The 12981-nt window shown below is 39.6% G+C and overlaps 1 protein-coding gene across 1 annotated transcript in view; it reads left to right on the top strand.

The window, feature by feature from the left end:
* COL28A1 (collagen type XXVIII alpha 1 chain) overlaps window positions 1-12981 on the top strand; it is a 58359-nt gene that overhangs the window by 19557 nt on the left and 25821 nt on the right. The window contains exons 8-14 of the mRNA XM_075180702.1: window positions 2313-2357; window positions 2703-2747; window positions 5312-5365; window positions 6062-6130; window positions 8576-8644; window positions 9802-9870; window positions 12235-12303. Coding sequence (XP_075036803.1) covers window positions 2313-2357; window positions 2703-2747; window positions 5312-5365; window positions 6062-6130; window positions 8576-8644; window positions 9802-9870; window positions 12235-12303 — 420 coding nt within the window. The remainder of the gene's footprint in view (window positions 1-2312; window positions 2358-2702; window positions 2748-5311; window positions 5366-6061; window positions 6131-8575; window positions 8645-9801; window positions 9871-12234; window positions 12304-12981) is intronic.

Raw genomic sequence — 12981 nt, 5'->3', positions numbered from 1 at the left:
GAGCATATTGAAACAATTTGGAAGGGTCACATATGTAGCAATTATTGTTCTTTCTTATTCCAGATTTATACATCTTAAAACTTTTTTGGGGACTTGCACACACAGGGAATTCAAAATTGCCAGTTAAAAGCCTAGAGAAAGCCGTGTACTTTGTTCTGGCATACACAGTGTTTGAATGATGTTCTCAGAGACTCCCTGCAGCACAGTACACTATGTGCTCTTATTAGGCTTTAATAATGCATGTTGAAAGCATAAAGATTAATAGCCATGTGTAAGAGCCTTAAACATTTATGTTCTTCAAGTTTGGTACATTGCCCCAGACGTGGGCCTAGGCATCCTACTGTCTGAGATGCCCCGTCATACATTGGCATACACATGCCTATTATTGCAGTGTCTACTATTAATCCCAAATGTGTTATCTTTAGTTACTATTAGATCTACCCACAAAGTAGGAACTACTATTTTTTAAAGTTGCAGTATGGAAAAAAATTGTATACTTAATGCCCTAAATTTTACTGCCTTCAAAACCTGTTTCCTGTGAGAGCTGTCTCAGTTTGCTCATTACAGATATACTGTGTACACTTATTGTACAGTTGTACATGTAGTCTGTAAAATAGGGAATGAAATCAGCACTGTTGAATCCCATACTTGGCAATCGTATTATCATAACATATTCTCTAAATGAGGCCTCGCCAACCTGTGGCTCTCCAGATGTTGTGAAACTACAAGTCCCAGCATGCCCTCTTAGCTGACTATCTACTGGCAAAGCATGCTGGGACTTGTAGTTTCACATCGCCTGGAGAGCCACAGGTTGGCCCGTTCTGCTCTAGATGATCTGGCCTGTCCTATACCCAAAATGATGAAATTTGAAAACCTAAAAAAAATTAAATACCAAACCTATGTCTAGGTGTACCTCCAAAGAAGCGTCATACAAGGTAAATTCCCCATAATACTTGATCCCTGTCCAAAATCATGATCTCATTGTGTTCATGGTTCTGTGGGCTGCTAGTCACTCTTTATTGCATTTGGTGGGTGAGAGGGGCGTTGCCTAGTTGCTGATGGCCGCTCGAAGAAAGTCTTCAGTTCATGTCCAGAACTCTTAGAGCCCCTAGTGCAGGGGTCAGGGAACTTTTTTACCTTTTACTCCCAAATATATTTAGATACGCCAACGTTACCTCCTTGATTTGAAAGGAAGGAAATCATATATTATTAATTATTGGAATTCAAAATTTTATTGAATCTATTCAAAATTTCTTTGAAAGCTTCAACTTCAAAACTTCAGGTTTTGGAGAAATTATGTTGCTTCATTTTTGATACGAGAGCATCAATATTGGGGCATTTTGATGTCAGAGCAATTTGGATACAGTCTTTAGCGTCCAATCGATTTCTCTGTTTTGTGTTTATGTTCGTTAGAGTGGAAAATCCTTGTTCGCAAAGGTAGGTTCTTGCAAAAGGCAGCAACTTTTTGACTGCCTCCTCATGGGCAATATTGAATGCCTTTATAACTGTTGACATCCAAAAATATGACAGATCTGCTTTGTTTTCAAATGCAATACATGTTTCGTTATTGCATCGAAGCTCAAGAAGTGCCTCTGCCAACCCTTGAGGCTCTTCTGGTACAACAGCAATTTCACATTTAAAGGGGTTTACAATCCAACTGACAGTATGTGAATCGACAGCATTACCCCCAGGAATTTCATTTTTACCCCATTTGGGGTAATTTACCCCTGTTCCCTGACCACTGCCCTAGTCTGTCTTCTCATTCTCTAAATAAGGAAAAGCCTTTAATCAACCAGTCTTTCTCTTTAAACATGATTCTGACAGACACTGTCCATCTTGGTGAACAAGAACTGGACAGGGTGGAGGGTAGAGGAGTTGTATTTACTATAGAATTATGGAGACACTGTTCATCTTAAACTGAGCGATTTGGAAATTATAGTATTAAAAAAGAGATCTTGCCTGATAGAGCTAGTTATGGACGGCTGCAATGAGCAGCAGATTTCCAATGCAGCTCTTTAGTTTCATTACATTAAACATCTACATTTTTATTTTCTGCTTCCACAGGGAACCTCGGTGGATATCACAGATGTCTTAGCAATGACTGTCTCCAGTTTACTATTGTAATTTGGCATGTGTTGTATAGCTCAGTGACAACAATGTATCATACTGGAGGCACCCTGGGTTGTTATACCAGTGCCATATTTGTTTTTCTTTTTTATGCTTCATTTAATATGTCTTTTATTTCAAAGAGAAATAAGAAAATAAGAAGAAGAGAATTACAATTGGCTTATTTTTCCAACTTTTTCTTTTAGGGAGAGAGAGGCGAGTGTGGTATTCCCGGAATTAAGGGCGATCGGGTATGTAACAAAATAATACTTGTGATAATCAGTTCATATATTAACATATTTATTAAACACAGGGATAGTTTAGTAAGTGTGTTACAGTATATAATATTTTTGTTTCTGTAGTAAAAATGGCATATGTAGAACATTCCTATAATTATATTATTAATTATAATTATATTATCACCTAGTGTAACTGCTGAATACAATTAAATAATTTAATGCAATATTGGAAGGGTGTTTTTTAAGCATATAGTCTTTCATTTGTACTGTACTGATATTATTTACATTGATATGGAGTGGTCTATTGTAACAGGTGTAGCAAGACTATATGTTAACATTATTATTTTTATTATTTAGGGTCCTGAAGGTCCAACTGGTGCTAGAGGATTGAGAGGTGTGCAGGTGAGAAAATATTAATTTGGAACTTAATTGATGCGCCTTTGAGGCACATATTGATGGAGTGAATGGGGAATAATCATTGGTCCCTTTGAAATATTAATTTGCAGGTTCCTAAAGGAAACCCGTTTCTTAAATACAATGGAGAAATCCATTTTGCATGCTAAAAAACAATATTCATGGGAATGTAGCCTATCGACTTGCAAGGAACCAGCCCCACTCTCCCCCCCCCTTCAGAATCTTTCTCTGCCCCCCCTTCAGCATCTCTCTCTGTCCCCCCCCTTCAGCATCTCTCTCTGTCCCCCCCCCTTCAGCATCTCTCTCTCTGCCCCCCCTCTTCAGCATCTCTCTCTGCCCCCTCTTCAGAATCTCTCTCCCTCCCTTCAGCATCTCTCTCTGTCCCCCCCTTCAGCATCTCTCTCTGCCCCCCCTCTTCAGCATCTCTCTCTGCCCCCCTTCAGAATCTCTCTCCCTCCCTTCAGCATCTCTCTCTGTCCCCCCCTTCAGCATCTCTCTCTGCCCCCCCTCTTCAGCATTTCTCTCTGCCCCCCTTCAGAATCTCTCTCCCTCCCTTCAGCATCTCTCTCTGCCCCCTCCCTTCAACATCTCTCTCTGCCCCCTCCCTTCAGCATCTCTCTCTGCCCCCCCCCCTTCAGCATCTCTCTCTGCCCCCTCCCTCTTCAGCATCTCTCTCTGCCCCCCCCTTCAGCATCTCTCTCTGCTCCCTCCCTTCAGCATCTATCTCTGCCCCTCCCCTTCAGAATCTCTCTCCCTCCCTTCAGCATCTCTCTCTACCCCCTCCCTTCAACATCTCTCTCTGCCCCCTCCCTTCAGCATCTCTCTCTGCCCCCCCCTCTTCAGCATCTCTCTCTGCCCCCTCCCTTCAGCATCTCTCTCTGCCCCCTCCCTTCAGCATCTCTCTCTGCCCCCTCCCTTCAGCATCTCTCTGTCCCCTCCCTTTAGCATCTCTTTCTGCCCCCCCCCTTCAGCATCTCTCACTCTGTCCCCCTTCACGCTCCGTTCCTTTACTTACCTTCTTTACTCATTTTCTGCTGTCTTCTTTCCTGATGTCCTCTCTGCTCCTCACTGACACATCCGGCAGTCAGTGAGGAGGAGGATCCGGAGCTGGATTGGTAAGTTTTTGTTTGTTTGTTTTTCTCTTCTTCTTCTTCTTTTGCAAGGGCGGCTACGGCAACCCTGTGACAGCACCGTGGCCCCCCAGTGACCCACGGCACACACTTTGGGAACCGCTGCACTAGTCTGTGTGTATGTATTATGGAATTTAGACTGTAAGGTCCAATGGGACAGGGACTGATGTGAATGACAAATATTCTCTGTACAGGGCTGCGGAACTGGTGGTGCTTTATAAATAAATGATGATGATGATGATATATGGTCTTTGAACGTTAATATATATTGAAGATTAGTACAGATTTCACATGAAGACCAAGGGGGTTGATTTACTAAAACTTTTAAAAAAGAAAAGATAAATGATAGTTAGAATCTGATTGGTTGCCAAGGGCAACACATCCACTTTTCCTTTTTAGAAGTTTTAGTAAATCTATCCCCAAGTTTAGCAAACTTGTCATAAAAGAGATTACAGTGCACCAAGGTTCGTGTAGGCACATGATGGGCCTGATTCATTAAGGAAAGTAAAGCCAAAAAAAACAAAAAACTTTGCACCTTGGCAAAACTATGTTGCATTGGGGGCAGATTTATAGTTAGGATAGGGCAAGCCCTAGATCAACTTTAAATTTCAGTGTAAAAATAAAGATACCAAGTATTTGTGTGCTACATGAAAAAGCAGTCAGTATTTGCACCCCTTGCATTGTAACATGGTTTTCTCCAAGAGCAAACTTACTCCTTTTCTTGCATTGCTCTCCTTAATGAATCAGACCTAATGCGTTTAGGTGCACCTGCTCTTCAGCTAAGCGTCCCTGAAAATTATTTAAAAATGTTATAGAGTTAAGCTATGATCTATCACTATTTTATGGTCTATATTTGTACTTTCATTGGTTCTATTAATCCCTAACAGACATTAAGTATATTAGCCTAGTGTTCAAAGATGTAAGCTATTTATATTAAAAAAGCTGTTTGTATTAGATGATTCTCATATATGGATGTATTTGGTTGACACTGCTGTTATATTTCATTTCACACCCTAAGTGGCTGATTTTGAGCAGATTCTGCAGCCGAGCAAACCAAGTTGAAGCTTTTTCATACTACATAGACTGACCATATCTACTTTTACAGTGCATGTTATAGTTGATGAAGCGCCCTCCTCACAACTCTAAATTAGGTCGTCTAATTAACCCCCCCCCCCCCCCCCCTCCATTGCAGTACAAAATGGTTTTTTCCATGAGCAAATTTTGAATTGAAGACAATAAATTAGCCAGCAGCTGTGTTTGCATATACTCATATCCTTATATATATCACTATGGGGAACAGCTGTCAAAAGTCAGAGCGGTCTTCGAAATGTATATATGGCACAATGCTGGAAGCACAATAGGTGGTGTAGTTCAATTACATAACTTAAAATGACCAAATTGTAACGTATTTCATTTTAATAGGGTATTCAAGGTCCCCCAGGAGATCAGGGCCCTGAAGGATTTCAAGGACAAAAGGTAAGGAAAAAATATAGCAATAAACACACAGATCAGACATTAAGAGCGAGGACCAATGGGGAGCCACAATCATTAAGTCTAAGGTGACAGTGGGGCGATCTTTTTCATGTATCACATCTCTATATTTCATTGTTTTTATTATATTTGCATTGAGCACATAAAATTGCTTTCCCATATAAAGTGTACCTGGTTGGTGAAAAACTGTGTCACATAGAAAGTCCATTACCTCTTAGCACATGTAACAAGTCATTTTTGAAGGGAAATAGAGGTTCTGCAAACACCTGGAAACACCCCTCCACCCCCATAATAGAGTACTCTCCACCCCCTTGTAGCTTATTTACATATCTCCTCCCACATCATGAAATCTCATTTTTACAAGTGGGAGCAGAAGGAAACACTTTCCTATATATACCCTACATACAGCATAGAAAAGCCTTGCCCATCCAACGTCTCCCAACCAAAGGAGCAAAATTAGAGAAACGGATGTTTAACTGCAGTTTTTACACCATAACATGACATAAAATATTATAACAATGGAAAACATTTTATTACCGATTAGATTTCTTTTTATGTCATTGGTGTTTCCTTTTAAACAGTTTAAGCCATTAATTGGTTTCTACATTTTCACGTCCACTTAATATCTTAATATCTGCCACATATCCCACTGCAATTTTATTGGTTGGATTTTCTTCACAGGGTGACAGAGGTATCACCGGACCACCAGGATTTCAGGGAGAAACAGGATTAGGACTGCCAGGTCCTAAGGTAACGTAAGAAATGTAATTAGTCTAATAGGGTATACATCCAAATGTATATGTATAGGGTATACATCCAAATCGTTGTCGCACCAAGGATGTTTATAGCAATGATCATTGGTCTCTGAGCTATGTGTCTGTGGCTCTTCACATAAATGGAAAATACTAAAGGACAAAAACAGTCCATTGTGATCAGTTGTTCTGCTCTGCTTGTGTGAACAACTACATGTCTTAGGCTGGGTACACACTATAGAAAATTTCTCCCGATGCGGTATCCTTAACAATTTTACCAACGACTAAAAAAAAAAAGCCCTGATCAGCATGTTGATCCATGTGTACACACTATACACGTTTTACAAGATTTACCTTCAGATCTGTGCTCCTCATCTGTCATAACCATGGGTTGAAAAGATGGTGACTCTGCACAGTCTATAGAGATCTATGGACACTGCCGGTCCTGAGTGCATACACACTGCAGGATTGTAACAACTTTGTTCCATCGTTGAACTACTTTTTAGTTTGGTTTAAAAATCAAATCAAACCATACGATGGGGTTAGGAACGATAATCGCTCATTGTTGGAGCGTACACATTAATGCGATATCGGGCTAAACGGTCATTTATCTTGTGATTGGCCCGATAATCGTCTGAAAACCCTGTAGCGTGTACCCAGCCTTACACTGATCCTTCTGCTTGCCTTAAAAAGTTTCCATGTGCATCCACTACAGAATATCTTGGAGCGCAGTGGACCAGGGATGTGTGAATGAGCTCTCACTGGTCTGACAACAGGGCTTGCAGCCAGCTTCATGACAGATACTGTACTGACATGTAATGCTTTCCATGTATATTTGTAAATGTTAGAAGATACCTTTTCACATAGGGGGGGTAAATGTATCAAGCTGAGAGTTCTCCGGCGGGTTTGAAAAGTGGAGATGTTGCCTATAGCAGCCAATCAGATTCTAACTGTCATTTTGTAGAATGTACTAAATAAATGATAGATAGAATTTGATTGGCTTTTCAAACCCGCCGGAAAACCCTCAGCTTGATACATTTACCCCAGGATCTTGTGTTACTGTTATTGGACCTTTAAAAAAAAACACTGTATATCCTTAAGCAGCTGAGATAAGGAGCTCATATATTTAAACAAACAGACTAAAGGACTACAACTATGTTAGCTTCAGAGCTTCAAATGGTTATGAATTTGATCTGATTTCATTATTTTCAAATTGTAGTTAACTGAAAGCAAAGAGCTCTGGGGAGCTTGAGTGTTTCTGTTCTAGAAAAATTGTAACAGGAACATAAAATAACTTTCCCTAATTAATATGACATACAGATAGATCTAAATCAAGTTTATTGAGTTTGGACCAAGTCAGTAAAGATTGATTAAAAATGTTTATAGTTGTGACTGCTCCCAAAAGCGTTTAGCTCAGGAAATGACTGTATCCTCACAGAGTGGTTAACTTGTCTGTACAATTCTTCTTCTTTGTACTCCATATTGTATAATAATATATGCTATAACAGGAACTTTTTCACCTATTTGTGTTGAACTTAAATGGACTTGGTCTAAATTTGATTATTTTACAAAGGATTGGTAAAGAGAAAGTGTCGATCACCATTTTGTTTGAACCATTCTGAACTGATTTCCTAATATGTGGTTTTAATTGTTGTAGAACAAATGCAACATTTGAATTTTTATCTTATTCTTTACGATTTTGAATTTTGTGCATTTCGGTTGATACATATTAAAAAGGTCTATCTGTTTTCACTAACGACATTTCATATTGGTTCAACATATTTGTCTCTCTATAACCTATTGCTCCATACTTCCAGCTAAAAGTTTATTTGATGTCAGCTATAAAATGGATTAACAGTAGGAACATTACATATTGTACCTGGAATTACATCCCTATATATTTAGATTTTAAAGGGATAGGGGACCCCATTTTTTCACATTGTCAGCAGATATAAAGCTCCATACTAGGCAGTGCAGATAGGGGGAAACCTTTGTAAAACATGCAAAATGTTGCAACCAAATACAGAATGAGGTGACTATTTCACAGAACGGTTTTGAGAATTTAGCTCACCTCCATCAAGATGTATTAAGCCTACAATAGAAAGTCACTTTTATTCTCTGTCTGAAGACAATATATTATATCTATAAAATGTGTATTTTCATAACAAAGCAGAACAAATATACAACTTTTTAATGAATAAAAAAAAAAGAAAAAAACAACCTTATTTTTACATTGTAAAGACTTCTTAATGGAATATGGTGAACAGATTTAGTCAGTCATTCAAAGAAATGTTTAAGAACGTTTTTTGGATTTCTCAAATTTTACAGAATTTCTCCCGATGCAATGAAAAAAAAATATTCCGCTAACAATTAGCTTTTGTAAATGTTTTATTCAATTTAATTTCCTTTTATGATGGTTGTATTAATGATGTCAATATTTTAGGGAGACATTGGTCTACAAGGAAGGCCAGGACCAAATGGCCCACCAGGAGTTGGAGAACCTGGGCCATCAGTAAGTACTCCTACACATTTACACTGGTACAATGATATCCATTTGTCTTTATAGCTAAAATATCTATATTAGTTTAAGCTTCAATAAACAAAATCATTAGCCAGATACAAATTTCTGAGTACAGTGATATTAACTATTCCTGTATCACTGCAAATTTGCAAAAACATAATATTAATCTAATAATAATAATCTACAACAATTGCTTACTTTAAAAACGATAGATGTTTCAGAAATCACTTCTTGCTGAATACATCAAATACACCATGTTAGTGTTCCATCTAAGTGGTATGATCTGTAAATTATTACATTTAAAAGCAAAAGTTATTAAGAAAAACCCATAGGTCCGGGTTCCACTGAACAGCAGATTCTCAATGCAGCATTTGGGGATGGAGTCCTTAATATATTAAACATTTAAATGATTAATTCCCAGAGTGAAAAGCTTAAATGGAACAGTGGTCTGTACAGTAGGTCTTATTGAATATTTACTGAAAACAGAAATAAACCCTATGTATGAATATATTTTCCCTTTAAAGTAACTCAAGTTTCAAAAATGGTCTATGTTGCAATCTGTGGAATATGTGCCTATATAGTTATTACTTTTCCATTCCATAAAGATACTTGTAATCCAGTCTTCTCCTCAGCACACCTTTATCATGGAATGTTTAAAAAAACAGTAATTCAACTAAATGTAGATCAAGCTGGGACAGGTTTTCAGTAATCTGTCTTGTTTCTGACAGATCTTAAAATAAAGGTGTTATTTCTGTGAAACCATAATTACTGTTATAAAAATGAAAGAAACAAATACAATGTTATGTGTTTTTCTCTAAATATATTGGTTTTTTTGAACTTCAATTAGATGTAATTAAAATCTGTGATAAATTATCACCAACGCCAAAACTGTTTACGATAAATCGACTGACAAAATTGTTCTAAGAGTTTCTGTTCAGTCAACACTAACAGCAGAAACAATAGAACATATTAGCTCCCAGCCATTCTGATTTAGTCTGATGTGTTCTTTGAAGTAATTTTGCAGTATTATCGTATAACATGTCACAACTGGGAGGACTACAAAGACAGCAGTGTCTGTGCATTAGAATGCTAGCTCAGCAAATATTGTTTATTCAGCCTGATACATTGTAATTATTCTATTCTAACAGGGTCCTCAGGGAGCTCAGGGACTTCCAGGAGAGAGAGGACTACAAGGAGAAGGACTACCTGGACCAAAGGTAATGCTTGCTCCATACTTCTACAAGTGACCAGAGGCACTAAATGAGGGGTGGGTATAAATTGCCTGGGCCTTTGGTGGCCTGGCATTGGTGGGTTATAATGGGGGTGCAGGAGTGCTCATGACTCCCTAGGGATGTTCACAGTCAAATTATAGGTGCAGCAAACCGTGACTGTGTTCTGGAGCCCTAGAGTAATAAACTTGTACCCCCCCCCCCCCCCCCAATGTATAGGTGTATAGGAATACTCCTGAATGTGAATATTCAGGAGCATTCTCCAGCATTTATATTAGGCAGATTGTGCTCTTCTCTCATACCTGTTATTTCTCTTCTTTCTTACCTGTTATTTCTCTTCTTTCTTACCTGTTATTGCTCTTCTCTCTTACCTGTTCTTGCTCTTCTCTCTTACCTGTTCTTGCTCTTCTCTCTTACCTGTTCTTGCTCTTCTCTCTTACCTGTTGTTGCTCTTCTCTCCTACCTGTTTCTGCTCTTTTCTCTTGTTGTCTTCTAGCTGGCTTCTGGAAAGTTGGGGTACTGCTTTGAACATATGCAACAATAGTATTACGGTATAAGGGAAATGTTAACAAACAATGAATGATTAGGCTCTTTCAAACACAACAATCCATTATGGGCAAATAAAACTACCTCATAGCAAATGCATATAGGCAATATATGAACATTTGTGGTCAAAAAGCTATAATCAAATTCCAGCCCCATATGACTAGTATTTAGCATTCTAGTGAATGTAGAGGCCACAGAGAGCATCCATGTAGCCGCCACACAATACAGGGGTCATGCCCCCCCCCCCAAGCTGCTTTATTTTATTTTTATTATTTATTTTGAAATGACAATAAAGGAAAATAACACAGAGAAGAACAACACATCGACAGCATGTCATTGAAAGAAACTTTGTGCATAAAGGGAAAATGGAATAAAAGAGAGGAAAGGAAGGGGGGAGGTAGGAAGAGAGCAGAGAAGGAAGTCAAAACCATGAAACTAGCTAATGAACAATTAGGGGACAGCAATGGATAAACAGGTAATGAGTACATACATATCAACCATACTGTAATTCATAGGGTCAGAGAGACTGGGAGCATGGAGCTGTTATTGAGTAGGAGTAAGAGGAGAAGGAGAGTGAAATGTAAACCAGGGCTCCCAAGTAGGGTCATACTTGTCCACCTTTCCCTGAAGGAGATAAGTGATGCGCTCCATGGAAGTAATGAACCAAATCTTGTTCTGCAAAAGCTGGAGAGGAGGTGGAGAAGGGTTTTTATCAGAATTTGGCTATGGGGGATTTTACAGAGTTAATAATGTGGGGAATAGGTTTATTAGTTTTGTTCCCCATTCCAGGAACAGGGAGGCACAATAGGCCACTCTAAGGGGAGATTTAAAATTTAACATCTAAGATCTGCTCAATAAGGTTATGTATATCTCTCCAAAATGTCAAGATCAGCTGCTCTATTTTTTAAATACCCCCCTCAGTCATTTCCTTCCCTTCCCCCTGCAGACATTTACCTTACCACTCCCCCTGCAGCTATTTCCATTACTTTCTGCCCTTCAGCCAGACCCCCCCCCCCTCCCCACCTCAGCCATTGCCACTGCAATATTGTTCTTCTACAGGACAGGCAGCTTGGCTGCAAATCCACTTGCTGTTAGCTGCCTATCAGTGTGGCGGCAAAGAGTACTTAGTCCAGTCACGTTAGCTATAGTTATCTCATCCGACCAGACTAAGAGAACATGACAGGATCGGATTTGCCGTCAGGCTGCCTGTCTGCATAGTGACTGTAGGGGCCGCCCCCTTTAGACCCCAATGCCTAACTTTAAAACAAAAAGTGCCCCAAGTAGTCATACAGTCACATAGTGCCACACACAGCAGTGGCTTTTGCTGAGTCTCCAGTTGCAGCCTAGGGCAGAAGAGGAAGCTGCTGCCCCATTGGACATTTTTTCTCTCAGCAGCTCTATAAGTGACATCCTATTGGATGTCATATTCAATGTTTTTTCTTTGATATAAGCATTAAGCTCCATTTTAAAATATAACTATGATTACAACATATACTGGAACAAATTAAAGGGTAATGTGGAGGAATGTATTAGATCACTGTAATATACCAAGTGTAAGCGGCCATAAAAATATAAATGAAAGAGGAGAGTCCTTTAACTGATGTAAGGCAAACGGTGTGTTGGTAGCATAACACTACAAGATACCTAATGTGTTTTATTATGACTCTTCTCGCTCATTAAATCATGTCTCTCAGGTATTTCAACCACGTGATTACCCAACTGAGGATTTATTCTCTATAACAGCATACTTTTACTGTCTTATCATCTTACAATGATTAAAACGAGATGTTCTGTTTCTTTTCCTAGGGAGACCGGGGATTTGAAGGACCCAGAGGACCTCGGGGGCAGACAGGCGCTGGTATCATGGGTGATAAAGTGAGCAATAAAGGCACTGTGACCTTTATCATTGTCTTTGCTTAATTGTTTCTACCACACTCACATTACCTTTGTATACAGCCGATGAGCAAAGATAGAGGGTTTGTGACTATCTCCCCTTAGCCTTCTTCTGACTTGACCATGGTTCGACTAACATCATACCACACCATAGTGATGTAAAGCTTCCTCTCCATCATTATTACTGGGCACACACAAGCCCAAGTGGCAGCATAAGTGTCCAAATTGCCCATAATAAGTGTCACGGAATTGCAGAGATGGCCTCTAACCGGTATTTGCGCAACTGAACAGGCAGGCGCAGAGTCTAACGTACCCCCGGTATTCACCAGGGACCCCCACAAGGAAGTTTGGGCTTTGCTGCAGAGGATACGCAGGTCGCGGTTCCCCAAGACAGTCACCGGTGTACCGACAGTAGTAGACAGACGTAGTCAGGCAGTCCAGGTCAAAGCCAAACGAGCAGTGCAGTACACAGGGAGGATCCAGAGAGAAGTCAGGTCAAGCCAAATAGTCAAACCAGCCAGCCAGCGAGGTACCAAAATGAAACACAGGAGAATAGTAACAGGAAGCCGAGTCAGAACCGAAGAACACTGCATTAGAAGTTCAGGAAACACTGGAGCAGGAGTGAACCAATACTCTGGCACTAGACGTGTGTCAGAGGGT

Source organism: Mixophyes fleayi, chromosome 7 (assembly GCF_038048845.1).
Source record: "Mixophyes fleayi isolate aMixFle1 chromosome 7, aMixFle1.hap1, whole genome shotgun sequence".
Lineage (NCBI taxonomy): Eukaryota > Metazoa > Chordata > Amphibia > Anura > Limnodynastidae > Mixophyes > Mixophyes fleayi.
Note: the sequence above shows the minus strand (reverse complement) of the source record. Positions and strands in the feature narration are given on the sequence as shown.